General features: G+C 44.5%; 1 protein-coding gene across 3 annotated transcripts in view; it reads left to right on the top strand.

The window, feature by feature from the left end:
- The window catches only part of LOC121579599 (pro-neuregulin-2, membrane-bound isoform-like), a 127924-nt gene extending 101078 nt beyond the window's left edge, over positions 1-26846 (top strand). For 2 of the 3 annotated variants that reach the window (XM_041894339.2, XM_041894338.2), the window contains exons 4-11: positions 4911-5031; positions 11487-11545; positions 18384-18407; positions 21255-21357; positions 21472-21595; positions 21917-22044; positions 22208-22429; positions 24321-26846. In XM_041894339.2, coding sequence (XP_041750273.1) covers positions 4911-5031; positions 11487-11545; positions 18384-18407; positions 21255-21357; positions 21472-21595; positions 21917-22044; positions 22208-22429; positions 24321-24990 — 1451 coding nt within the window. In that variant the 3' untranslated portion in view covers positions 24991-26846. Of the gene's footprint in view, positions 1-4910; positions 5032-10971; positions 11049-11486; positions 11546-18383; positions 18408-21254; positions 21358-21471; positions 21596-21916; positions 22045-22207; positions 22430-24320 lie in introns of all 3 variants that reach the window. The other variant, XM_041894340.2, reaches the window with a different exon arrangement.
- Positions 26847-27325: the final 479 nt, after the last annotated feature.

A 27325-nucleotide genomic window follows, 5' to 3' on the forward strand; every position in this document is an offset into this window, starting at 1 on the left:
GAGAACTCCCTTTAAGTGTGTGCTCCTAATCTCAGCTCGTTACCTGTATAAAAGACACCTGGGAGCCAGAAATCTTTCTGATTGAGAGGGGGTCAAATACTTATTTCCCTCATTAAAATGCAATTGAATTTATAACATTTTTGACATGCGTTTTTCTGGATTTTTGTGTTGTTATTCTGTCTCTCACTGTTCAAATAAACCTACCATTAAAATTATAGACTGATGTTTTCTTTGTCAGTGGGCAAACGTACAAAATCAGCAGGGGATCAAATACTTTTTTCCCTCACTGTACATAACTCAGTTGCCGTACAGGAAGGAAACCGCTCAGGGATTTCACCATGAGGCCAATGGTGACTTTAAAACAGTTACAGAGTTTAATAACTGTGATAGGATTAAAAACTGTAGTTACTCCACAATACTAACCTAAATGACATGGTGAAAAGAAGGACGCCTGTCCAGAATACAAATATTCCAAAAACATGCATCCTGTTTGCAAGAAGTAAAACTAAAGTAAAACTGCAAAAAATGTGGCAAAGAAATTAACTTTATGTCCTGAATACAAAGTGTTATGTTTGGGGCAAATCCAACACAACGCATCACTTAGCACCACTCTTCATATTTTCAAGCATGGTGGTGGCTGTATCATGTTATGGGTATGCGTGTCATCGGCAAGGACTAGGGAGTTTTGTAGGATAAAAAGAAACAGACTAGAGCTAAGCACAGGCAAAATCCTTGAGAAAAACCTGGTTCAGTCTGCTTTCCACCAGATACTGGGAGATAAATTCACCTTTCAGCAGGACAATAACCTAAAACACAAGGCCAAATCTACGCTGGAGTTGCTTACCAAGAAGACAATGAATGTTCCTGATTGGCCGAGTTACAGTTTTGACTTAAATCTACTTTAAAATCTGTGTCAAGACCTGAAAAGGGTTGTCTAGCAATGATCAACAACCAATTTGACAGAGCTTGAAGAAGAATAATGGGCAAATGTTGCACAATCCAGGTGTGGAACGCCCCTGTGGAAACTTACCCAGAAAGACTCACAGCTGTAATCGCTGTATTGACTCAGGGGTGTGAATACCTATGTAAATGAGACATTTCTGTACTTCATTTTCAATAAATTTGCAAAAAATTCTAAAAACATGTTTTCATTTTATCATTATGGCATATTACATGTAGATGGGTGAGAGAAAAAAAAAATTATTTAATCAATTTTGAATTCAGGCTGTAACAACGAAATGTGGAATAAGTCAAGGGGTCTGAATACTTCCTGAAGGCACTGTATATATCGGAACTATTACCTGGATTAAACTGAAGGAATAGTTTTTTTCCATGCCGTGCGAAAGGAGCACACTTCCTTCACTGATTAGCAAAGGCACTTAAATCACCTACAATCCAATAACCCAACATTGCGACTAATAAAAAAATCCCATTGGTATTGAGTGGTCTATAGAGGGGTTAATAATGAAGAATAGAGTGCTCCTGTATGACAGGATGACATTAACAGGAAGTGTTACTCAACTGTCTACATTGATCATCACAGATAGACAAGGACATATTTGGTGTTCTACACTAATTCTGTCAGACACTGCCTTTATTCCACAAACACAATATGGTGCAAAATGCATACACTGTCTGATTCATTATAGTCACTTCTCTGAACAGCACAGTTTGTGTAACTATACAAAACAATTAGCTATTTATCCAAATAAATGTTTTCTCATAAATCACAATTATACATTTTGGATCCAAGAGTTAAAGGTCTAATGCAGCCATTTTTATGTCAATATCAAATCATTTCTGGGTAACAGTTAATCACCTTACTGTGATTGTTTTCCATTAAAATGTGTGTTCCCACGGGGGGCCAGTATGAAAAAATAAATAAAAAATGTATGCACTCACTAACTCTGGATAAGAGCGTCTGCTAAATGACTAAAATCTAATCTAAATCTAAAATGGTCAACAAAAAAAAAAAAAGAAGCTTCTTAGCTAAATGCAATTTCTCAAGCAAGAATTTTGCTAGGACTGTCTGGGAGTGGTCTGAGAGAGTGGCCTAATTGGAGGAGCCTAATTGGAGGGATGTGTAACCTGAAAACTAACAGAAAGGAGGGCGAACTCTCTTTGTTATTGGTCTTATAACTTTAAAAAACCCACCCAGCCAAACAGGCTGAAATGTCAGGCAGTCTTTTCCAAAAGCTCTTACACTAAAAGGGCATTATCATAATTTTCACAATCTCACAGTATTATTCCAACCTCAGTGTGGAAATATATATAAAACACAGGAAAATCAAGCTTTTGACTGCACTGGGCCTTTAAGTCAACAAGGAAATAAGAGGATCATTTCGTAAAAGAGATGAGGGAGTGTGTGAGAGAGTGATTTAAAACGAAGCTGTCTTTAAAAGACACAAGTGCTCTCGCCCACTTGCGGCAATTAAGTTTAATGTGCAGTGGTTAACCCACGTCATTAGTTTCCCTCACAGATAAACAAGTAGTAGAGCCTGGGTACTGTAAACTCTTTCCCTCCTGGCATGGTGGGAGCACCTCCGCTCCTCTCAGACAGACAGAGAGCACTATACACGCACTGCTACAGCTGGACCTGGGCCAACGGGCACCTCTCCATGTATGAATTGTGCATGCTGTGAGAACACTATTATTAGCAAAGTGTATGGTACTTTTGTTCTGGGATGTTTTCTTCCCTTCTTCATATTCCCTGCTATGTTATGCAATGGATAGTGAGTGAGTTAACTGGGGAGTTGAGGGGCCAGGGGAATCTGGCTACAGGTACAATTTGTCCTTCACACAATCTGTTATTGTATGATTTGTTGCAACAGGTTTCTGCAATAGCAGTGATGTATCTGCAATGCTTTGTGCACTTTCGGAGAATGTATTTGCAATGCTTTGTGCACTTTCTGAGAATGTATTTGCAAAGCTTTGTGCACTTTCGGAGAATGTATTTGCAAAGCTTTGTGCACTTTCGGAGAAAAAAACATTCCTGTTGAGTTTGTGGATTTTTGCCCATTTTATTGAAAACAGTTTCTGCAATATGTGTCTTTTGCTTTAGAATAGGTTACATGTGCTATCCAACAGAACATGTGCAACGTATTCAGAGCTAAGTTCAAATGCATGTTTTTAGTTTACCACAGATGGCCTTGTTCATCACACGCTGATGATACCAATTACAGGTCAGGTTAGCAGCAATGTCTTTCTCTCTCTCTTTCTTTTTTTTTCTCATTCTCTTCCTCTACCTATGTATCCCTCTGTGTATGCCAATTAGGATCATTCAAATCAATAGTTGGAATGAATGAGGTCAATTTGTGGACAACACAGTGACAAAAGGTGGCGCTTTGTGTTTTGTGTTCATTCATGCATGCCTCGGTGTCTGGTGTGTGTGTGTGTGTTGTGTAATATTGTTTTCACCATGGCCACCACAGCACCAACTGAATTTACAATGTATCAAATTACTGCAAGCAGGAATTTAATTTGGGTAGATCTTTTGATAAGTGAATTGAGTTAGGATTGCAAGTATACCAATGTGCATACTGTTACGAAACCGTAACTAGCCTATGGATATTGTTGGACTCGTTATGTCTAGGGATCCAAGGCCTAGTAACATGGTCTGTAACCTGACTCGTTATGTCTAGGGGTCTTAGGCCTAGTAACATGGTCTGTAACCTGACTCGTTATGTCTAGTGGTCCTAGGCCTAGTTAACCTGAATGAATGTGTGCATTTATGTGAGAAATCAGCGTTTGAGGACCGTGTTGGATGCACATGTGCCCAGGAGACAGCAACTTACCGAGTTTAGGGCCAGCTCCGTCTTAAACCTGTTGGTTGGCCAGTCCAAGTGGATTATTATTTGTTCAGATGGTGATGAAACATAAATATGTACAAAAAGGAAGAATGACAAAGGCATGCCCAATCTAAACAAAACCAGCAGCCTCACGGCTAGCCAGCTGGGACACTGACTGACGATCACCCTAATTGGCAGCACCTGATGTGTTTTATTAACTAGGCTCAGCCTCTGGACAAGGTTGCTGCTGCCCCCTGGGGGAATGGAGTGTGGACGTGTAACCTGGATAGTGTGTTTGTCTATGTCCGAACACTAGCCTTGCCCCCATATCATAACAATACTGTATGTACGGAAGTAGGCTACACATTCACAAGTATGTATTTGTCAACCAACCTCCAATTGGGAAACACAAACATGTTGTCACACCCCAGCAAGGTGCGGATTGAAATCTGGCCAGTGTACAGAGGCTACGTCCCAACATTTAACAGAGGAGTCCTCCCACTTCTCCTCTTCTCCTTGCCCAGTTCTGCTACTCCTCAGGCTTCATCCCAAACCTCTTAGCACTATTTACATAATAGTGGAGGATTAGTCAGCATGACATTTAGGCCATTCCATTCTAAAGATCTGAATCAAGGAATAAACAGGGACTCCTACGCTCTTCAGGAGGAAATATTTATCTTTGCACATAGAGCGTCTTGAGTCAGTGTCAACACTACTGAGAGACACAATACAATTCTTGGAAGGAAAGATGTGACCGTTTTAAGTGGAGGATGAGTGATTGAATGAGAAGTGAGTGTTTCTGTCTTGGATTGTGTATAAAATCACTCACAAAAGAGCAACTGGTTGACCTGATCAGAAACGCCATCTGGAGGGGAAAGTTGCTGCACCTGTCTCTATGCGCTGCCTACATTGCATACAGTACCAGTAAACTGTATATTGTAGCATGTTCCACACTGTCTTTCTACTCTTCTACCGAAGTCCCCCGAATAGAGCCCTCCTTAGTTTGAAGTATTATTCCGATTACAGAATATACATTGTACTCTAGTCCAGTAACAAAGCTCTAACTGCCTACAGTACTCTTACGGCTGTGTTATTAACATGTAACTCTGTCTTCCTCTACAGTAACCACCACACTATCGCCAGGCTCGGGCCACGCCAGAAGATGCAACGACACAGAGAAGGATTACTGCGTGAACGGCGGCGACTGTTACTTTATACATGGTATCAATCAGCTCTCCTGCAAGTGAGTCCTCGCCGCTATTTCAGGATTTGACCTAGTGCAACATTTGATGGTATTTTGAACTGTACTTGGACAATTGTCTTTGTTTTCAGCCTCTGTCTTCTTTCCTTCTTGTAATGAGAGATCAATTGCAGGATCAAGACTCCAGTCATGTCAAGTGATTTCAAACCCTCTTCTCCAACATATCAGAGCCCTATTCCCTGTCTCCATCATATGATTGTAATCTCCATCTATCCCCCCATTCATCTTCCTCTTAGCATCCCTCCAGCCCCCTCTCTCTTACAGGAGGCCCAGCATAGCAGAAGAGTACAGGAAGGCACTGCCAGTATGTAAAGATGTCTATTGTAGGGGTTTGTGTCTCTTTCATGTATACTTTGGTTGCTGATAAGGAGGATAGATTGTGGTCTGCTCATCATTCTCAGCCCACGTTTAGCGTGCAGGAGCCTCGCACATGAAAAGGCCTTTAGAAATGTCATGATTCACTGGTATTGTAAGGAACAAATATTTACGCCAGTCAGAGGCCTCGAGCGAGCTAAAGAGAATTGTTGTTTACATCTCAAGACCTTTGAAACGAGGGTCAGATTTACAACATTGGTTTTAAATCAAGTGCGCTAAAAACATTTTGTTTTTGGAAGATAAATGTTTTTCTCTTGATTGTGAATGTGGCAACGATGAGCTGATTAGCTTTCTAGGTAAGATTCTGCTTCATGTGTACTGGATGTACTAGCTATATGCTAGTTTGAACGTGTTGATGTGCATTTGAATATTTATATGTTGAAATGTGTAGGTGTGCAGAAGCTGTAGTATAACAGCATATGCAAGAATGTACATAGAGTATATGCGTTTGTATACTGGGTGTTGGCCTTGCAAAAGACAAGTCTTTGCAGCAATTTCAGAACAAGTAAAAGTTTACGGTGCTGTAATCCTGCATAGTAACAGTTTGCATCAATATGACAGCCTGTGCCAGGGAAAGAGTGGTGTGCTGTTGTGTTTTACATCTCTACAGCTACAGTATCACCTATTATAGTGTGCTTTGGTCCATTATGTAAATATCACATATGCTTCCATATTTGTCTAAGGTGAAGAATGGTGTGCAGGTCCACTGGCCAGCCGTTGTGTGTGTTCAGCTGGCCCCAGGAACACTGTTCAGCAAGCAATGAGGACATGGCTGCAACAGCCATTCGATAAGCTGTGTACAAATTGGAGGGAGCAATAACTCAATTGCTGCAGCTAACTCACTCACGGTTGAGGCACGGGTCCAAAAAAGTCGAATAATGCAGTGGAGGCCTGCAGGGAATTGTTGCCCCAAAGCCATCTCATTCAATATAGGCCAGGCTTCAGCGGGTATTACTCACCGTCTGAACAAGTCCAGCCGACAGCTGGCCCTATTGTTATGCCCTTGACTTTGAAGTATAACGTTCTTTAGAGGGAAGGAAAAGTTTTAACGAATGACCCTATAGGTAATTATGTCCCTGACATGTAGCGCTGTATTTCATAATACACAATATCAGCCACATCAGCAATGTCTGCTCGATAAGGATTCCTGCAAGTCAGGGACAAAAAGACGGACGGGAACAGTGAATGGCATGAATCAGGATAGAGTACGAAAGCTCTGTTATGCTCTGCGCAATAGGTTGGAGGTACAGTACATGTAAGACTCAACAGGCCATTATTCTTCATGAAGGATAAGGGACTCCCTAAGGAGAATACTCATCAGATATCTGACTGCTAACTGCCTTTGGGTTCAATACTGTGTCTTTAGTCTAAGGGATTTGTTCTGCCTAAATGCTAGTGGGCTATGTATGGGTGTCACGTTCGTTGAAGGACTGGTCGAACCAAGGCGCAGCGTGATATGCATACATGTTTATTTGAACCGAATAAACAACGACAAAACAACAAACTAAACGAAACGTGAAGTCCAAGGTACAACATACCTCACACGGAACAAGATCCCACAACCCACTAGTGCCAATAGGCTGCCTAATTATGGTCCCCAATCAGAGACAACGAGCGACAGCTGCCTCTGATTGGGAACCACACCGGCCAACATAGATCTAGACATACTAGACTATTAAACAAAGATCTACACACATAGAAAATCACACCCCTGACTCAACAAATAAGAGTCCCCAGAGTCAGGCGTGACAGTACCCCCCAAAGGTGCGGACTCCGACCGCACAACCTTTACTTAACAGGGTAGGGGCCGGGTGGAGGAGGCGGATCCGGCTCCGGGCGTGACAACCACCTATTCTCCGCCTCCCTGTTGCGCCCCTGGTCTGGTCTGGACCTCGGCGCACTGCTTCCCCTCTCCTTCCTCCCACTATACTCCAAGCCCTGTCTGGACCCTGGTGTGGGAGACCCCGAACCTGGAGAGTGGCTGACGTCTGGGTCTGGACTGGAGCCGCTGACCGGAGCTGGACCAGGCACCGGTGGAGCGGACTGCTCAGGTTCCGGACTGGAGCCGCTGACCGGAGCTGGACTGGGCACCGGTGGAGCGGCCTGCTCTGGCTCCGGAGTGGAGCCGCTGACCGGATCTGGACTGGACCCCGGTGGAGCGGACTGCTCTGGCTCCGGAGTGGAGCCGCTGACCGGAGCTGGATTAGGCACTGGTGGAGCGGACAGCTCTGGCTCCGGAGTGGAGCCGCTGACCTGGATCTGGACTAGACCCCGGTGGAGTGGACTGCTCTGGCTCCGGAGTGGAGCAGCTGACCGGAGCTGGATCATGCACCGGTGGAGTGGACTGCTCTGGCTCCGGACTGGAGCAGCTGACCGGAGCTGGATCAGGCACCGGTGGAACGGGCACGGGCCGTGCCGGACTGGACACACTCACCACTGGTCTGGTGCGAGGAGCGGGCACGGGCCGAACCGGACTAGGAACATGCACCACTGTCTTGGTGCGGGGAGCAGGAACAGGCCGGGCCGGACTGGCGACACGCACCACTGGCTTGGTGCGAGCAGCGGGAACAGGCCGGGCCGGGAACACGCACCACTGGTTTGATGCGAGGAGCAGGAACAGGCCGGGCCGGGCTGGCGACACGCACCACTGGCTTGGTGCGAGGAGCAGGAACAGGCCGGGCCAGGCTGGCGACGCGCACCACTGTCTTGGTGCGAGGAGCAGGAACGGGTCGGGCCGTACTGGGAACACGCACCACTGGCTTAGTGCGGGGAGCAGGAACGGGCCGGACCGGGCTGGCGACGCGCACCACTGGCTTGGTGCGAGGAGCAGGAACAGGCTGGGCCGGGCTGGCGACGCGCACCACTGGTTTGGTGCGAGGAGCAGAAACAGGCCGGGCCGGGCTGGCGACGCGCACCACTGTCTTGGTGCGAGGAGCAGGAACGGGTCGGGCCGTACTGGGAACACGCACCACTGGCTTAGTGCGGGGAGCAGGAACGGGCCGGACCGGGCTGGCGACGCGCACCACTGGCTTGGTGCGAGGAGCAGGAACAGGATGGACCGGGCTGGCGACGCGCACCACTGACTTGGTGCGAGGAGCAGGAACGGGTCGGGCCGTACTGGGAACACGCACCACTGGCTTAGTGCGGGGAGCAGGAACGGGCCGGACCGGGCTGGCGACGCGCACCACTGGCTTGGTGCGAGGAGCAGAAACGGGTCGGGCTGTACTGGGAACACGCACCACTGGCTTAGTGCGGGGAGCAGGAACGGGCCGGACCGGACTGGCGACACGCACCACTTGCTTGGTGCGAGGCGCGGGACTGGGTTCCTTTATTAACCCCCGCTCCTTCTGCTGCCTAACCAGCTCCTCTCGCCGTGCCTCTACACTTTCCTTCTCCCTTTTAGCCTCCTGTAGCGCCTCCCTCTCAGAGACAACGAGCGACAGCTGCCTCTGATTGGGAACCACACCGGCCAACATAGATCTAGACATACTAGACTATAAACATAGATCTACACCACATAGAAAATCACACCCTGACTCAACAAATAAGAGTCCCCAGAGTCAGGGCGTGACAATGGGTTTGCTTGGTTTATGTTGAAAGAAGATATTTAATCCTGTTTAAACACTCAAACCGATTTTGATTTGTTTCAATATGTGCTCTATAAGTGTGTTATTTTATGAGGACTGAGTTCAACATTTGTTTATTTTACGGAGACAGTCATTTCCCCAGAAGCCCTTGTTGTGTGATCCTCAGGTTAACATATCACTCAGTAAGAGTAATTTGGCAAGGAATAGCATAATACTCCTGGGAGGCATTTTGTAAATCTCATAAATCATGCGGAATTGCTTCTGTTGGATTGGCGGTCCCGTTGGTGGAGAGAGAGTGTGACATTTTGGCACCGCTCAATGAACAGCACATCCTGATTTGAAAGGATTATGGGAGAGGGGGGCAGAGGAGTCAGAAGAAGAAGAAGAATAGAATGATTGTGGGAGGGGCTGCTGCAGCGTTTTTGATTAAGTGGACAGGTGTCCCCATAAATATGGTTGTGGTGGTTCAAGAGCAAACTCAACAGAGCTTTCCAACATGAGACGTGACACTGTAACTCTGTGAGTCAACTGTCTTTACCAAATGAAATGCACTCTGCTGAACCAGACAGGCAGAAAGAGGAACGAACATCATGGCCAATTTATGTGGTTGCTATAAGATAAAGTGCAGAGGCCGGGGGCCTCTTTCTTTTAAAATGTTTTTCTTAATAAAGTTTCAAAATATGATTACACTACTACACGTGACCCAAGTCAAACGACGGAGGGCTATTTGCAAGCCCACGTGAAAAAGGAAGAGGTCAAGAGGGTAGAAAGAGAGAAGGAGAGGGGGATGGTGTGATTAGAGGGGGTTGTTTCGTCCCTGTGGGTCGGCCTCCCCCTGCACCCCTCTACCTGTACATGTAAGTTGTATACTTGAAATGTTTTTTTGTTCCCTCAATTCTTTTTCACTGCCGTATGAACGTATGTTTATATATATATATGTATGTGTGCATATATAGACATGATTATTTTATTTTGCTATAGCAAATACAGTGTTTTATAAGCCCATGTGGGCTGGGCATCCTGAAGATGCATGACACTATAATAATAAAATAAATAAAATAAAATCATGTAGGCCCACCCCTCTGGCACTCTCAATCAGGGCAACATTGTTTCCATGACCTCTGCCTTCCTCACCGGTGTACCTGTCAGTTAAAGCCTGTCTGCAACACGGAGGGGGAGGTGGGGACGGGCGGCATTATATCCGCAGAATTTTAGATATTCAGAGAGAGGGAGCGGAAGAGAGACTGAAAAAAAGGGAATGCTTTTGTATTTTGAACAGTGTACCCTCCTACTCACTCTCACTCTGCCAGCCATGTTTTCCTCTGGCTGTTTTATAAAGTGCCATCCAATGCAAAGGCACAGTTTGTTAAAGTGATGGTTAACTCCAGAATCCAGACATTTTCAGCCCTTCAAAAGTTGTCTAATGTTGAGATGAGTCCATGTCCTACAGTGTCTGTTGTTCGATCCAGCTATATGCCTCAATCCCAATATTTCAATTTCTATGCTTCCACGTTCCTGATTATTTATCGACAGATGCCGTTGGGTACTGCTGCAGTTGGTTTGCTAAGAACTGGTGGTGTGGAAATGTTGCCTTAATGAGTATAAATTAACCTACGAGTGTTAATTTGTTTGAACTCATGACACTATTGATTGTTAGATGATACAGCAACAAAGAAGTCCTCATGGTCAACTGCCTTCTGTTCAGCAAGAGACATTCACACTTGTTGAGCGGCACTAATTGCTAACCCAATTACTTTACTAAGCAAGTAAACCAAAACCTAGTAATGTTTTTGTAATATATAGCACACTGAGGCAGGGATGCCGGTAGAAGAACCATGTTTCTGCCCCACCATAATATTGCATATTGTAATGTAACCTCTCTCAGGCCTTCACCATTAACGTGTGTACAGAGTTCAGTGCTGTGTTTTCCATATCACGTTGTACCTCTCCTCCTCCCCAGATGTCCGGATGGATACTTCGGCCCGCGGTGCTTGCAGACTGAGCCGTTACGATTGCGCATGCCCAATCCTTACAAAAGTATGTTCACATGACACCAACAGCTGAGAACAGAGTCACGGTTGTCACTGTGTTACCTCTATAGTCCTCCTCTTCCTTCTCCTCCTCATCCTCCTCCCTCTCAGGTCAACCAAAGCCATGGGTGGTGTGCGGCACAATGGTGTCACCGGTGGGATCACTCTGCTTCTACTGTCCGTGGTGTTGCTGCGGTTCTAATTCAGTGTTTTTCTGCTTCTCTCTTTCTTTGTCTCTCTCTCTCGTTCTCCCTTCACCTCCTCCCTGTCTCTTGTGCATATCCTCTCCCCCCCCACCCGTGCTCTCTCTCTCTCTCACTCTCTCTCTCTCTCTCTCTCTCTCTCTCTCTCTCTCTCTCTCTCTCTCTCTCTCTCTCTCTCTCTCTCTCTCTCTCTCTCTCCTCCCTCCTCCCTCTCTTTTTGCGGTTTTGTTTCCTTCCATCAGGTGTCCGAATGACTTTACTGGTGACCGCTGTCAAAACTACGTCATGGCCAGTTTCTACCGTATGTCCATTTCCTCTTCTGTCTGTCCTGTCCTGTCCTGTCTGTCTGTCCTGCACGTTGACTTGAGGCATGGGCGCCGTGTTGTGTTGCCCTTCATAGTTGTTATTCTACCATCTGTGTCTGTTGACTCATCAATTCAACTACCTTGTCCCGTGGCGATGCTCCCCTCAGACCAACACCGTTCATTTGTTGATGTTCTAATTTTAGAACAAATTACTGCATTAGAGAGAATTAGCATAGCGATGCATACACTGGACGTCTGCATGTGACTTGGTACTGAATGTCCTTGACGTTAATATGTACAGTAATTGCATGTGCTCTGCTAGAAATAACCCTAACTGAGTTGGATTGCTGAGTGTACCTCCAGATATTTGAAACCTCTACTACTAGTTGACTGCACGGCAGCGCAGTCTAATGAAAAACACATGATACAATATCAAACCCTCCCTAACAACATGACAATAATGCTTGTATGATATCGAATCAAACACATTAATTTGTGATAAAATTAGTGCTGATCCATGGACAGAAAGACCCTGATTTATATTGCATTAGTTATCCAACATGTATGTCAGGTGACATGGCTGTTAAGAATTAGACTGATGACACCTGATTTAGCTTAATGACATTGCTAATTGTAATACAAATTGACTAATTTTCTAATTTATTTGTATCTTTTGTCAATTTGTTATTGATAAGACAAACTATCCCAGGGTCATTTTTGACTATCCGTTCATGTATCATCTCTAAATCCCATGGGAATGCAATAAACAAAGTCAGCATGTAGGCATTGCATCACTTTATACGGAACATGCTGGTCTTTATAAAATGCACAGGCAGTTTACAATGACAACACCTGCCTTTACTAGTCACATCATGGATCAGGACATGTATGGAGAATGCCATTCTCACAGTTGTTTTCCCTGACCACACACAAAATCTCTCTTAGCTTGCCCTGCAATACTCTTCACTGTTTTTGTATGAACAAGTCCCAAGCTTTAGCAGCAGCAGAATGCCATCCTCACCGTAAAACAACAGACCCTGGCTGCCTGCTCTCACAGAGGTCCCCCTCAGCTCTTAGTTCCTGCCCTGTAATTACAGTGCAGTATTGAATAGAACTAGTGGCCCGGGGCGACAGACTTAAACCCTGTACCGGCGCTCCACGTTGGCAACCCCAGCAAGGATGTCCGTCAACCTCACAATTACACCCAGATTAGAGAGAGGCATGTGGAGAACTTGAGCTCGGCAGCTCATGCCTTGAAGCTATTGGCTCTGATGTATGTCCGCACACTGTGTGGGATCATGCCTTTGTGCCCCACTCAATGTTGCTATGTACCCCAGTGTTTGCACTTCAACTTCTATGTTGTTAACTAGTATTTATCCGTGAGTAGATTTTTAAAGGGCAGTTTATGTATCCAAAAGAGATTTACATTAACAAAACATAAATCTGTGTCTGCTTTCTTGTAGCTCTTCAAATGTCACGTAGGGTTCTCTAGTTTCGCATGAACAAAAGGGGAAATGTACGATATGCAATTACAAAAGTCCACAGTATATGATTAAACATTGGGCCTGTTTCCAATGTCATGTCATGGCATATGATTTATAGTATTGCAATATTGTAGTTACAGTTGGGGGGAAAAGTATTTAGTCAGCCACCAATTGTGCAAGTTCTCCCACTTAAAAAGATGAGAGAGGCCTGTAATTTTCATCATAGGTACAAGTCAACTATGACAGACAAAATGAGAAAAAAAATCCAGAAAATCACATTGTAGGATTTGTAATGAATTTATTTGCAAATTATGGTGGAAAATAAGTATTTGGTCACCTACAAACAAGCAAGATTTCTGGCTCTCACAGACCTGTAACTTATTCTTTAAGAGGCTCCTCTGTCCTCCACTCGTTACCTGTATTAATGGCACCTGTTTGAACTTGTTATCAGTATAAAATACACCTGTCCACAACCTCAAACAGTCACACTCCAAACTCCACTATGGCCAAGACCAAAGAGCTGTCAAAGGACACCAGAAACAAAATTGTAGACCTGCACCAGGCTGGGAAGACTGAATCTGCAATAGGTAAGCAGCTTGGTTTGAAGAAATCAACTGTAGGTGCAATTATTAGAAAATGGAAGACATACAAGACCACTGATAATCTCCCTCGATCTAGGGCTCCACGCAAGATCTCACCCCGTGGGGTCAAAATGATCACAAGAACGGTGAGCAAAAATCCCAGAACCACACGGGGGGACCTAGTGAATGACCTGCAGAAAGTTGGGACCAAAGTAACAAAGCCTACCATCAGTAACACACTACGCCGCCAGGGACTCAAATCCTGCAGTGCCAGACGTGTCCCCCTGCTTAAGCCAGTACATGTCCAGGCCCGTCTGAAGTTTGCTAGAGTGCATTTGGATGATCCAGAAGAGGATTGGGAGAATGTCATATGGACAGATGAAACCAAAATATAACTTTTTGGTCAAAACTCAACTCGTCGTGTTTGGAGGACAAAGAATGCTGAGTTGCATCTAAAGAACACCATACCTACTGTGAAGCATGGGGGTGGAAACATCATGCTTTGGGGCTGTTTTTCTGCAAAGGGACCAGGACGACTGATCCGTGTAAAGGAAAGAATGAATGGGGCCATGTATTGTGAGATTTTGAGTGAAAACCTCCTTCCATCATCAAGGGCATTGAAGATGAAACGTGGCTGGGTCTTTCAGCATGACAATGATCCCAAACACACCGCCCGGGCAACGAAGGAGTGGCTTTGTAAGAAGCATTTCAAGGTCCTGGAGTGGCCTAGCCAGTCTCCAGATCTCAACCCCATAGAAAATCTTTGGAGGGAGTTGAAAGTCTGTGTTGCCCAGCGACAGCCCCAAAACATCACTGCTCTAGAGGAGATCTGCATGGAGGAATGGGCCAAAATACCAGCAACAGAGTGTGAAAACTTTGTGAAGACTTACAGGAAACGTTTGACCTGTGTCATTGCCAACAAAGGGTATATAACAAAGTATTGAGAAACTTTTTGTTATTGACCAAATACTTATTTTCCACCATAATTTGCAAATAAATTCATAAAAAATCCTACAATGTGATTTTCTGGATTTTTTTCTTCACATTATGTCTGTCATAGTTGACGTGTACCTATGATGAAAATTACAGGCCTCTCTCATCTTTTTAAGTGGGAGAACTTGCACAATTGGTGGCTGACTAAATACTTTTTTCCCCCACTGTATCTGCAGTGCATACCTGTCAGCATCATAGAGCCCCACGGTGGAGGTGTCTTAATACCCATACAACCTAGCGGTCAAACAGGGAAATGGTTCCAATCATTTTTACAACATTAATTTTTCCCATAGGGAATTTTAGAAACGCTTCAAATAAGGGCTGTGTTTCGTGTGGGCTTACCCTGGTGTGACGTTTTGATAACCATGTAAATCTCTCTCAGACAAGGTGACCTTTATCAATATATTTGGCTCTACTATGGGGTAAAACAGACAGGGTTGGCTTAGATTGTTGACAACATGTAAATTTGAGGCAGCTAATTAGCATTTCATTTTTGAGGGTAAATACAGGCAAAAATATTGATAAAAGTCACCTTGTCTGAGAGAGATGTACACGGTTAACAAAACGTCACACCAGGGTAAGCCAACATGAAACACAGCCCTCATTTTAAGTGTTTCTAAAATTCCCTATGGGAAAAATTAATGTTGTAAAAATGATTGGAACCATTTCCCTGTTTGACCGCTAGGTTGTATGGGTATTATGACACCTCCACCGTGGGGCTCTATGATGCTGACAGATATGCACTGCAGATAACTACAATATTGCAATACTATAAATCATATGCCATGACATGACATTGAATGACAGCCCTGGGTACTAGTCTCTTTAGCTAACATTCCACTCCATGTACTCCATGTCATGTGCCATGTGTTTGTTTTTGACTTTGTTATTTATTATAATTCCATTTTTGAGGCTCCACAAGTTATCATGGAAAATATTTATGTTATTTCCAACAACCAATGAGAAACTCTGCCATAAATCCAAGTGCATATAGATGGGTTGGTTGTTTAGTAACAAAACCGATGCGTGTGCAACTATGGGGCAAAACAGACGGGGTTGGCTTAGATTGTTGACAACATGTAAACTATATTTCTTCTCCAATGTTTATTGAAAACATAAATAAATGTGCACAATGAGCACTTATTGTCTCTCAAATACATTGATACAGTTGTTGGTTAGCTAGCTAGTGAATTTGAGTTATATTAGCATTGACATAAAATCAGTCAAAACAAGACATTGTATCAAGAACCAGATGAAACTAGCTGGAACAAGTCGCTTACGATTCCCCACTTGGCAGTTTCTTGTCATTGTTGGTAGCTATCTGGCCATCCAGAATCGCAACAACTCACAGACTTCTGGCCGAAAGGCCAGTCTCTTTGGCAATGAAAAGGAGTGGAATGTTAGCTAAAGAAACAGACTCATGTATACTGTTCAGTTGCAAAACATATACCATATGTAATATAAGCGCCTACAGACCTTTACCAGAGCCCATGCATACAGCCTGGTACTGTACTCAACTGTACTGAAGTGCTAGCCCAGAGCAGAAGGCAGTGTGTTGGAGCTCTCTCACTCTACAGCTACATCTATCTTACTGTAATGTTATGTTTAACCTTAGTGCAACTGAGATTAACACAATTACCTCTCTTTTCAAGAAGTGTATTCATTGTCAACTCTAGTCAACCGAGCTAAGCCTTTTTTCCTCAAATAACATGCTGAGACAACCTAGAAAGGATGTGTGGGTGACGCTTTCAAACCTCTTCCATTAAGATATCCACAATTAAAATACTGTAAAAACATCAGACAGGACCAAATATTTCATTAACATCGGGACCAACCAGGGATATAATTAATTCATTAGTACATAAACCATTTATCTTAATCTTATCCTTAGAAATACCCCAAGAGTTTCCAGCCATGCGTGACCCCTTTGAGAGACGACTTTGCGTGTACACACAAGTAGCATTGGGAACAAGCTGAATGCTCCACTTAATAACAAAGTGAATGAGAGAAAAGGCAGACAGAAGGGGTGAAGCTCAACCCTTTCTCCACCCTCTCCCAGTGCGAGATCTGACATGTGTCATTGAATTCAGAGAGCAGGTCATTTCTGTGCACCAATTTTCTCTAAACGTGCACATTCCTGTCTGTCATGCACACAGACAGAGGTCAGGCCTACTCCAGTGACAGCACTGTAGCAAAACATGTAAATCCAAACAGGACTTTAGAAATGTACTTACTTTACTAGTCATTCAAAGAAGAAAAGCATCTCATAACCTAAGAATTTGCTTGTTGGCTACATTTTCCAAACAGTTAACTTGACCTGCTAGAATACGATTCTCCCATTTCGAATGACTGTATTGATACTTGTGCGATTACCCTAACAGTGTAGATTAACGGAGGAGACTGTAGAGCCACTGTCATATACAATCATCCTCTTCAGTATTTCTGGACTAGTAATGCAATCATTATCATGCTGTGAAGTTAGTTTTGAGGCCAAAACAGAACTATATAGGAGCATATAGAATGCTCTCCACCCCTACACACTCTCTCCCCAAACCTCATCCATCCCACTTAAGAGTTCCCTTACCTCCTCCTATCAGGGTGTTCCCCCTACCCCAGGGATCTCATTGACTCCTGTACAAAAAGCTTGACCGCCTCAGCCCCTCATCCGGGGCCGGGCTTACCAAGAGCATGTTGTCATGACAACAGCAGGGATTTGCTGCAACCCGAGTAGAGCAAGTGAGCTTTCAGATATACTGTATGGGCTCAGACGATGGAATGGTGCAGGCAGCCCTTCTCCACTTCTCCCCATGGCCTTCCCATGCAATATAATCTCCCCTCCAAATCTGACTGGATCACTTTTCTTTGCGGATGAAATGAAGCAACACCTTCACTTAGTCAATAGTATCAAAGTGCTGGTCCTTAGATGGGGTTGATGGTGTCTTCACAAATACATGTATCCCTCTGTGAGAGCAGTCACAGGTTCTACATCTCATACAGTACATGCACTTATTGTCTAGCAGTCAGCCCCTCCCGTCCCCACCACACGGTTATAATGCAAGACTACAGAATGAATTGATCTGATGTTGTATTCCAATTGCAAACAGGTAAGATTTTTCTGTTAACATGTCATGAGACATGATAACATGGTAACTTGTCATGTCCTATCAAATCCTCCCTGAATGGAGTTGCCTGTGCTGAATGGAACATTAACATTGGACTGCCATGTAGTGAGTCACAGAAGAAGTAACATCTAACATCCCTTATAGTCTGGATAATAGATTTAATTAATTAATACATTCTAATCTATTAACTGGGAGTCTAATCTATACTTTGAAAACTATGTTATTGTACTAGAGGCCCATCTGTAGTGGTAATATAATGTTTCATTAGCTAAGTAGTGCACTATGTCTTAATCTACCCTTTAATGGTTGGCCCAGAGATCCCATGTAGTCATTATGGCAGTGGATGTCTGGTTTTGCATGCCATAGTCTAGTCTAACTAACTGCTTGCTGTTGTCTTGTCTGCTTGTCTTGTGTCTGTGTGTGGTGCTTGTTTGGATGTCTTATCTTGATGTTGTCCAGCTCCATCCTGTTACTGTAACTCTTGACTCACCATCCATGTCTCAGACTGTCCCGTCAGTCCTGTTGCTCAATGCACATACTGGATATATCTGTTGGTTATCTATGTTGGAAGGTGTCTCTCCTAAACTGTTCTCTTCTTTTTTTTCTTCTTTTTGTTGTTGTTGTTTTCCAACTGTCAACTTTCTGCAATGGCAGAGCATCTTGGGATTGAATTTATGGGTATGGAACAATCCTTCATTTGAATTCCCAGCTTGACTAGAGCTGTGTATTAGATCTACTTCCGTTCTGTTTGACATGCTTCCATTCCCTCTGGACTCTAAAGTAAATGGTCCCATTGATTAACCAATCAATCTGTCAATCAACCATAACCGTAAGTCATTGGGCTGAAAAACGCACTGGCCATGCCCTGTGGAGCTGAACCTCCCTCTAACATTATCATGGGTGTCCTGATCTGCAGCCCTCATCACTACATGTACAATACATTAGACCATGTAAACAATCTGACAGGAGAGCATGAGCTGGTTTCTTGATGAGCTGGTTTCTTGATGAGCTGGTTTTAAGGGAGTATAGACTTGTAGAATCAATATGAAAGCCTGCTTGATTCATGGATCCTCCCATATGGAGTAGACTAGATTCCCCCTCCGTCCATCCTCTCCTCAGGCAGAAGTGGTGTCCTACTAGAGTCTGACTCCCTCTGGAATCTTCTCTCCGGGTTTGATGACTTCAGACTTATCTGCGTAAGCCTCCGTGGCTCTCAGCGAGCCTGCTGTTTACGTCAGAATAAACAGTGCGAGTGCGTAGTTTCATGTGATTCTGTTAGCACTCACCGGGCTAGTGTTAACACTAGTGTGAATTGAATTACATTACTCGGAAAGAGTCGTATAACCTCTCAGCCCTCCTTAGACACGTAAACACACACACACACAAATATACCACCCTCTCTCTCTTTCACACTCTCCCTCTATCTCTCTCGTACACACACACACACACACACACACACACACACACACACACACACTGTTCAGTACTTCCCGTACTGTACTTTTAATTGATAGTGATGGCACATGTTTTATTGGTCCACCTATTATAAAGCAGGAACTGTACCATGTTTCAACTTGTATTAGCCAACGACAGAATCCATAGCCGCATCATTGACACACAGACAGGAGCTCAGGATGAGTGCTGCAAATAGGACACCCATGTTCTCCTCTATCAACCAAAGCCTTCAGGGTTTGCTTCATGTTTTCCCCTCCTCTACCTCTGCCCCCTGTTAGCATGCTATGCCAGGTTTACAGTTGACTACCCCCCCCAACATCTTAACTGTGTTATTATCCTCATCTCCTCAACACTTCACCTCTAACCTCTATCCTCCTCTCATTTGAAACCTCACTATACTTGTTTGTAAGTCAACCTTCTCTGTTCTACCTGCACCCATTCATTTCTTTACTATGGTTGAGAATTGTCTGTAAAAGTAGAATGCTTTGTGTGACTGTGCTCTTTTTAATTAAGTTACTGTGGTATGAGCATGTCATACCTTATTTAGAGCATACAGAAATAGTCTGTTCTTTCAGTACCTCCTTTCCCGAGGAATTGCCTGTGATACTAGAGTTGTATATTTTCTTATGAGACCTCACTGTAAAAAAAAAATGGTGGAACTACATTCAGGTACATTTGTGTGAGGCTCCGAGAATGTTTCCTCTCACTGTTGAAAATTCTTTATCGCTAGATAACAACCAATACGGCTGACCTATTGCTCTTTTCCACTATAAATAAATAGTAGCCTTGGTGATTTATTTATAGTGACAGAAAACAGAGTTGCAGCGACAGGCTGATGTAAAATGGCCTGTGCTGCTGGTGAACGAAGGGAGTGGGTGAGAGAGAGAGAGGCAACCTCAGATGGGAGGAGCTGTACAAATGCAATTCATTTTTATTACATTATTTATCACAGGCCCACTACTACCATCAGTATTTCCCTTGTTCCCTTGTATTTCCCTTGTTCCCTCGTATTTCCCTTGTTCCCTCCACTCTCCCCTGGTTAAGCCACATCCTCCCCTCCTCACAGGAGCATTTCTATGGGAAAGGAAAGAGGTTGAAAATACGTTTTAGTTAAATGTTTTGTAACATTACATGTAATAACAATAGTTAAACAAATCTTATTTTTTGCATTCATTTGTGTTATACTAGAGAGCGTTGAATGTAGAGCATGTTCAAAGCCTGCAGGGACCCCTTACCTGCGATTCTGCTTGTTTGAGTGCCTCAGTGTAAAATGGTCTAGCAGAACGGACAGTGAGAGGATGAGAGGCCTCTATGTAGCTGAGTGTTGATCTGATGGGCTATTCGTCAGAAGCGATCCCTTGGATGAATGAGGCACTCTTACAATCAGAGCAGCAGATTTGGGACAGCGTTTCTGTTTCAACCTGTTTTGGGTAGACCTCCATTAGAGTGATGCTTCTATAACAGGGATCCATAACAGCGACATGAGTTACAGTAAACCCAGCCCAACCATTCACACTGCATTTACACAACACGTATGCTACAGTAATTAACATGAATTTAATATCATTTCTAGACAATGCTGTACAAATTCCCAGTTAATGTCAGCCATCTAAATGTCAAACATTTTGAGCGCGTTTCTACTAAGTACCCCAGGCATCTTGTTTGGTTAAGGATGTTGAAACAACAATTATTCCAATAATAACAATTCATATTTACTAGCTTTAACTGGCTTATATTATGTCTACTGCTTTGATAGACGTACAGAGCGAGAGCAGCATCTGCTGTATTGGTTAGTGTAGGAGTATAGAACCTGCGGAGACAGGAGGAGGGGTGTGGGATCAGGATATGGTGTGAAGGGATACATATTATGTGTTAACACCTTCAACTTCAAGGGACTGATGTTGTTTTGTTCTTTTTTCCTTGTACTGTGTGTGTGTGTGTGTGTGTGTGTGTGTGTGTGTGTGTGTGTGTGTGTGTGTGTGTGTGTGTGTGTGTGTGTGTGTGTGTGTGTGTGTGTGTGTGTGTGTGTGTGTGTGTGTGTGTGTGTGTGTGTGTGTGTGCTGTCCACAGAGGCGGAGGAGCTCTATCAGAAAAGAGTCCTGACAATCACGGGTATCTGCGTGGCTCTGTTGGTGGTGGGAATCGTGTGTGTGGTGGCCTACTGCAAAACCAAGTAAGCCAGCCCAGGGCAGGATACAATAGGTTTAGCTGTGTTCGATAGACCCTAGCATAGACGGTTATCTCAACTCCAGTGCTATGTGAGTGACTGGGGTATTCTCCTCCACAGGAAACAGAGGAAGAAGATGCACAATCACCTGCGGCAGAACATGTGTGCAGATCACCCCAACCGGAACCTAGCGAACGGACCCAATCACCCAGGACCTGGCCCTGAGGAGATACCCATGGTAGATGTGAGTCAAACATCCATTGATTATTTTACTGACTGATCTGTTATGATTAATGGATGGATAAGTTGATTTTTTATTTATATGTTCGTTTGTGGAGTTTTTGTACTATAGGATACATAATTTTACTTTCCTATAGTGGACCATGTGTACTCTCTTGAAGGGTAGTGATGTCACAGGTTAACTGCCTTCAATAACTAAGCCTCTCCCTCCAGAACACACACACGGTCAATCAACAGAGCTTCAAATCTGTCAGGACAGTCTTTGTAGTAGTAAAGTTACATAATTTCATACCATCTCTCCAAACCCTTTCTCTGTGTGTTTTAGTATATCTCAAAGAATGTGCCTGCAACAGAGCGAGTCATACGGCATGGAACAGTGGCCTCTTTCCCCGGCAGCCATGCGTCTTCCAGATCTCACAACTCCTATACCCATGCCCATTCATCCACTCACAGGTAACCCCGCCCTCACTCAACATCCACCTTACACTCTACACGCACTACAGGTAAATGTTTTGACATGCACATCCACACACACAGGAGAATTCACACAGGCATACACCTACACCCTAGACAATACTCTGGTTGAAACCTATGTTTTGGTCCTCTCTTATCTCAGACACGAGGAGCGGACGTGGAGCCTGGAGCGGACTGACAGTGTCCTCTCGGACTCGCCGGGCATGACGTCGTCCTCCGTGGGGACCAGTAAATGCAACAGTCCTGCGTGCATGGAGGCCAGGGCTAGACGTGCCGCACACTGTGGCTTTACTGTGCCCCACCGGCCGGGCCTGCACTACGGAGACTCGTTCGACTCGCTGGGGGACTCTCCACACAGCGACAGGTGGGAAAGGAATAGGCCCATCTCTGTGGTTATGGCACTGGGGCATGTTCTAGTGCCCACCGTAGGAGGCCTCGTTTTACAGCTGGCTCTCTATCAGCCCCTGGAGGCCAGCGAGGGTACTTTGAAAGCGTCAATGGCAACTACTACTCTACCATAGTCAGACAGGATGAGTTAGGCCAGGCAGGTCTCAAAATTGCTACTGTTTTTGTGTCCTGTTCTGATAAAGGATAAAGTAGGTATATAAAAATGCAGTTATATCCAGTTGTATTTTGCTGTATTAAGGTCAAAAGTGTTTTGCGTGTCAAAGCCGGTCAACAGGAGAGAGCCCACAGACAGCTGTATTTCTTGTGAAGAATTTGCTATGTCAAGCCCACTGTTCTGTACTGTACTCCCCTAACTCTGTATGGCAGCAAAACAGGAGGCTGGATACCGTAAGGGCTTCATTAAGACAAGGAGAGTAGAACAACAGATCTGATCTCTGGGGTGGAGCTCTAGCGAGCAGGTCTCTGGTGTGGCTGTGGTTGTCAACTCTACTGTGATCTCCGCCCTGGGTTGCTGTATGCCTAAAGATCGAGCACAGATGTTATTGTAGGGACACATCTTCATCTTTTCCAGAGGTTTAGCGAAGTTTACAGAACTTTTGTTTCTATTCACTCATTTTAGCTGGAACCACTCATTTGTTTCAATTAAGATGGTAAGATTTTAGTTTTAGAGTGTTTAAGTTAGTGAGAGTGAGCTCAGCTAATAGCTACGGTGGGTTATAATTAACATTTGACTGAACAATGCCAGGCAGCATCACAATGCTAATCTTTCCAACAGGATTACAGTGGAATGGTGATTACCTTTATTTTAGATTTGCCATTGGATCTTTCAGATGCTTTTTCCTAAAGTGTGTACTGTGTTTTTCCCCAGTGCCATATAACATATGAAGGAAGATGGACTGTACTGGGGGAGAGGGACACTAGTTTAATGGGACATATCTACACATTGTACAATATAAACATTATAACACCTCAAAACTCAGCACAACACAGCAACACACACACTGATGTTTTCCCTAGATATAAGCCTCTCTAAGGCTAAAGGCAGTGTTGGGGAGTATTGAACTACATGTAGGCTAGTTCAACTAGGCATTTAACTACATTTTGCAGTAGCTTGGTGGTAGCTTAACTAAATTAAAATCTTGGTAGTGTTTTCAGTAGTTAATAACTTTTTTGCCGTGTAGCAGTGTAGCTAACTACTGGAACTACACGCTACTTTTTTTTTGGCACAAATCTAATAAAATATGGGTGAAGTAGGCAAGAATTTCCTTTCTTTTTCATCGTTTTTATGTTTAATAAGCTAAATAACACTTTCTGTTATTATGACCCCAAAGTGATGTGATCCTTGCAATTTGTAGTCAATGACATTTCAGATTTACATATGATAATTTTTCACAAAGTAGTTTGGATGTGGTGAACTACTTTTTCAAATAAACTTTAGTTAAGTGAACTTTTTGTTTCTTAAGGGTAGCTTTAGTGTAGCTTAACTTCTTCCAGTGTGAAGTAATTGGTAGCTTGGTTAACTATATTTTCAGAGTAGCTTCCCCAACACTGGCTAAAGGTCACATTAACCAATAAGATGAACGCATTCATGAACATAACAAAGATATAGCAAACTGACTGTACAGACAAACAGGATATCACAAACACCATCCACACACAACTGACAAACCTCTGCACACTAACTCAACAACATTTCTTACTGCTGTTTGTGGATGGTGGGTCCCTGTCCCACGTCACTCTGTTAGACATGACATCTAACTCAGCTGCTGCTGTTTGGCCTGGTCCTCTCTCTCCTCTCCCTGCCCTTCTCCTCCCCACTCCCCACCCCATCTTCACCCTCACCACAGGTATGTGTCGGCCCTGACGACGCCGGCCCGCCTCTCTCCAGTGGACTTCCATTACTCACTGCCCCCGCAGGTGCCTACCTTCCAGATCACCTCCCCCAACACCAGCCAGGCCATGTCCCTTCCGCCAGCCGCCCACACCCCCTACCCTCTGGAAGATGACCAGCCTCTGCTGCGGCGCTACCAGGTCCCCCTGCACGATGTCCAGCGCCAGGAGCCCTATCGGCAGCAGCGACGCACCTACCTGAACGACAGCACGGGCAGCCTGCCATCCAGCCCCTACCGGCTGGCTGAGGAAGAAGACTACGAGACCACGCAGGAGTACCTCTCCTCCCGAGAGCAACCAAAGAGAAGTGGGTCAGGCAGCGGTGGTGGTGGGGGTCGGCGCTTGCGGAGGTCCAGGCTGAACGGCCACGTAGCGCCGCGAGGATACGAGGCATCACGGGACTACGGCTCTCGCAGCTGCCTGACGGACAGCGAGTCGGAGGAGGAGGAGGGCGAGAGCACGCCCTTTCTCAGTATGCAGAATATGAATGCCGAGCCCTCCACCATCTACAGGCCGGCCGACAGTCGGACTTCTCAGTCGCACTCTTCGGGGCGGCACGGTGCACGCGGGAACGTACAGACCAGACAGACGCACTCGCGGTCCAAACCGGACAATGCACCCCACTAAAGAAAGAAGACGACCTACCAACAAAAATCTATATACTATAAACCTGCACCTATAAGAAATATTTTTATTTTATATAACTGACAGATATTCTAAACAAATGAAATATTTATTTTCATTTTAGCAAAAGTTGTCTACTAGTTAACAGCAAAGACTTTTTTATAGGGAAAACTCTATTTATATGTACATTTTGATTTACAGCATAAAAACACGTGCCAATTTTTTCACAACTTAAAAAATAGAGTAATATTGTGGTGCCTTTTGCTGTATGCCGATGCCAGAGGGCCAGTGGAGGTTTTTGTAGCCTTTCTTATATGGACATCATTTTTTATACACGTTTTCTCTTTTGGCTTTTTCTTTCTTTCCAGGCTGCGTTCTTCTGGGGGTCTAGCCCCATTTGAACATTACCCCTCCCCTTCCACATCATGCAATATAAACCACTTAATCATAAGGTGTATGTTTACATGAATATAATTCGCCTATAGGGTTTATCATTTTTGGCATCCAATAGAAAATCTGATGAATGCAACGCAGGTTATTTTTGCTCTCTGAGTGAAGGAGTGTGTGTGTGTGTGTGTGTGTGTGTGTTTAGATGTCCTAATGTGGTGTTGTACCAACTCCTTGCTCTATTGGGCACCAAAGCAAGCTGTATCAGTAGAGGAAAGCTGCTGATGCACAGTGAGGCCCAGCCTGGGCTCCAGGGTTGTGCTGTTGTTGGGTAGAGAGTTCTGTTGGGTAGAGCGTTCTGTTGGGTAGAGAGTTCTGTTGGGTAGAGAGTTCTGTTGGGTAGAGAGTTCTGTTGGGTAGAGAGTTCTGTTGGGTAGAGAGTTCTGTTGGGTAGAGAGTTCTGTTGGGTAGAGAGTTCTGCATGTCGTTGCTTGATGTGTGTTTACAGCTGCCCCACCTAACCTTCCCCACCCCACCCCGGTCATCCTTGTCCCAACAGGGTAAGGTTTGTTTCATGGCCCCCTCCTTGTCCCAACAGGGTAAGGTTTGTTTCATGCCCCCCTCCTTGTCCCAACAGGGTAAGGTTTGTTTCATGCCCCCCTCCTTGTCACAACAGGGTAAGGTTTGTTTCATGGCCCCCTCCTTGTCCCAACAGGGTAAGGTTTGTTTCATGGCCCCCTCCTTGTCCCAACAGGGTAAGGTTTGTTTCATGCCCCCCTCCTTGTCACAACAGGGTAAGGTTTGTTTCATGGCCCCCTCCTTGTCCCAACAGGGTAAGGTTTGTTTCATGGGCCCCTCCTTGTCCCAACAGGGTAAGGTTTGTTTCATGGCCCCCTACTTGTCCCAACAGGGTAATGTTTGTTTCATGGCCCCCTCCTTGTCACAACAGGGTAAGGTTTGTTTCATGGCCCCCTCCTTGTCCCAACAGGGTAGGGTTTGTCTAATGCCCCCCTCTTTGTCCCAACAGGGTAAGGTTTGTCTAATGCCCCCCTCTTTGTCCCAACAGGGTAAGGCTTGTCTAATGGCCCCCTCCTTGTCCCAACAGGCTAATCCTCCAACGTCCTGGCCTATCTGTGATTCTGAAGAAGAAATGCCATTTGCCAGTGTACAGTAGCAGTTAGTCTGCCATCAGTGATAGTGGCTCAATACAAAGAGACTTTCTCCCATGACCCCCTATGCCGCCTCCTCCTCCTCCTCTTCCTCACCTGTCCATTGTGTCCCCGTGACCAGAGTAAAGGGCCGCACAGCGTCTCAGGACTTCCACCCACCCCTCTGCCCTCTCCCCCCTCCCCCTCTCCCTCTCCCTCTCCCATCAGACCTGAGACTAAGGTCCCCCCAAGGACATAAAGGACACACCCAACTTGCTATTCCTCTGAGCACTCCCATCTAGAGAAGTAAAGCAGAGTGGAGAACAGAACTGAACACACTAAACCAATACAAGATAAATAGCTGTGAAACGTTGGAGGGTCATAAAATGCCAAAATATGCAAACGTTCTATTTTGCTCTGTTTGATGACATCATTTTCTAAGAGGTGACTGTAGTGTGTTGTGTGAAACCTATGTAATGCCTATAGTGTAGAAGAAGAAGCAACATGATCTTAATACATATTTATATCATTAACATTTTTCATGCCGTTATACAGCCATTGCTCAAATTGTCAATTTTTCTCATTCACAGATTCATGTCCATTGATTTATTGTGTTCATTAATTCTTATCTCACTGAGTTGAGACCAAGCAGACAACATGCAAGTCTACAGTAATGACTAACCACTTTAAAGGGTCTCATTCACTAATGTTGAGTGCTGCTCAGTCTTAAGGATAGTAATTTGTTGCCTGTTATGAAGTATGTAACTAACTGGTTATCAATTTCAAAAGTTAACAAATTATTT

This window comes from Coregonus clupeaformis, chromosome 13 (assembly GCF_020615455.1).
Source record: "Coregonus clupeaformis isolate EN_2021a chromosome 13, ASM2061545v1, whole genome shotgun sequence".
Lineage (NCBI taxonomy): Eukaryota > Metazoa > Chordata > Actinopteri > Salmoniformes > Salmonidae > Coregonus > Coregonus clupeaformis.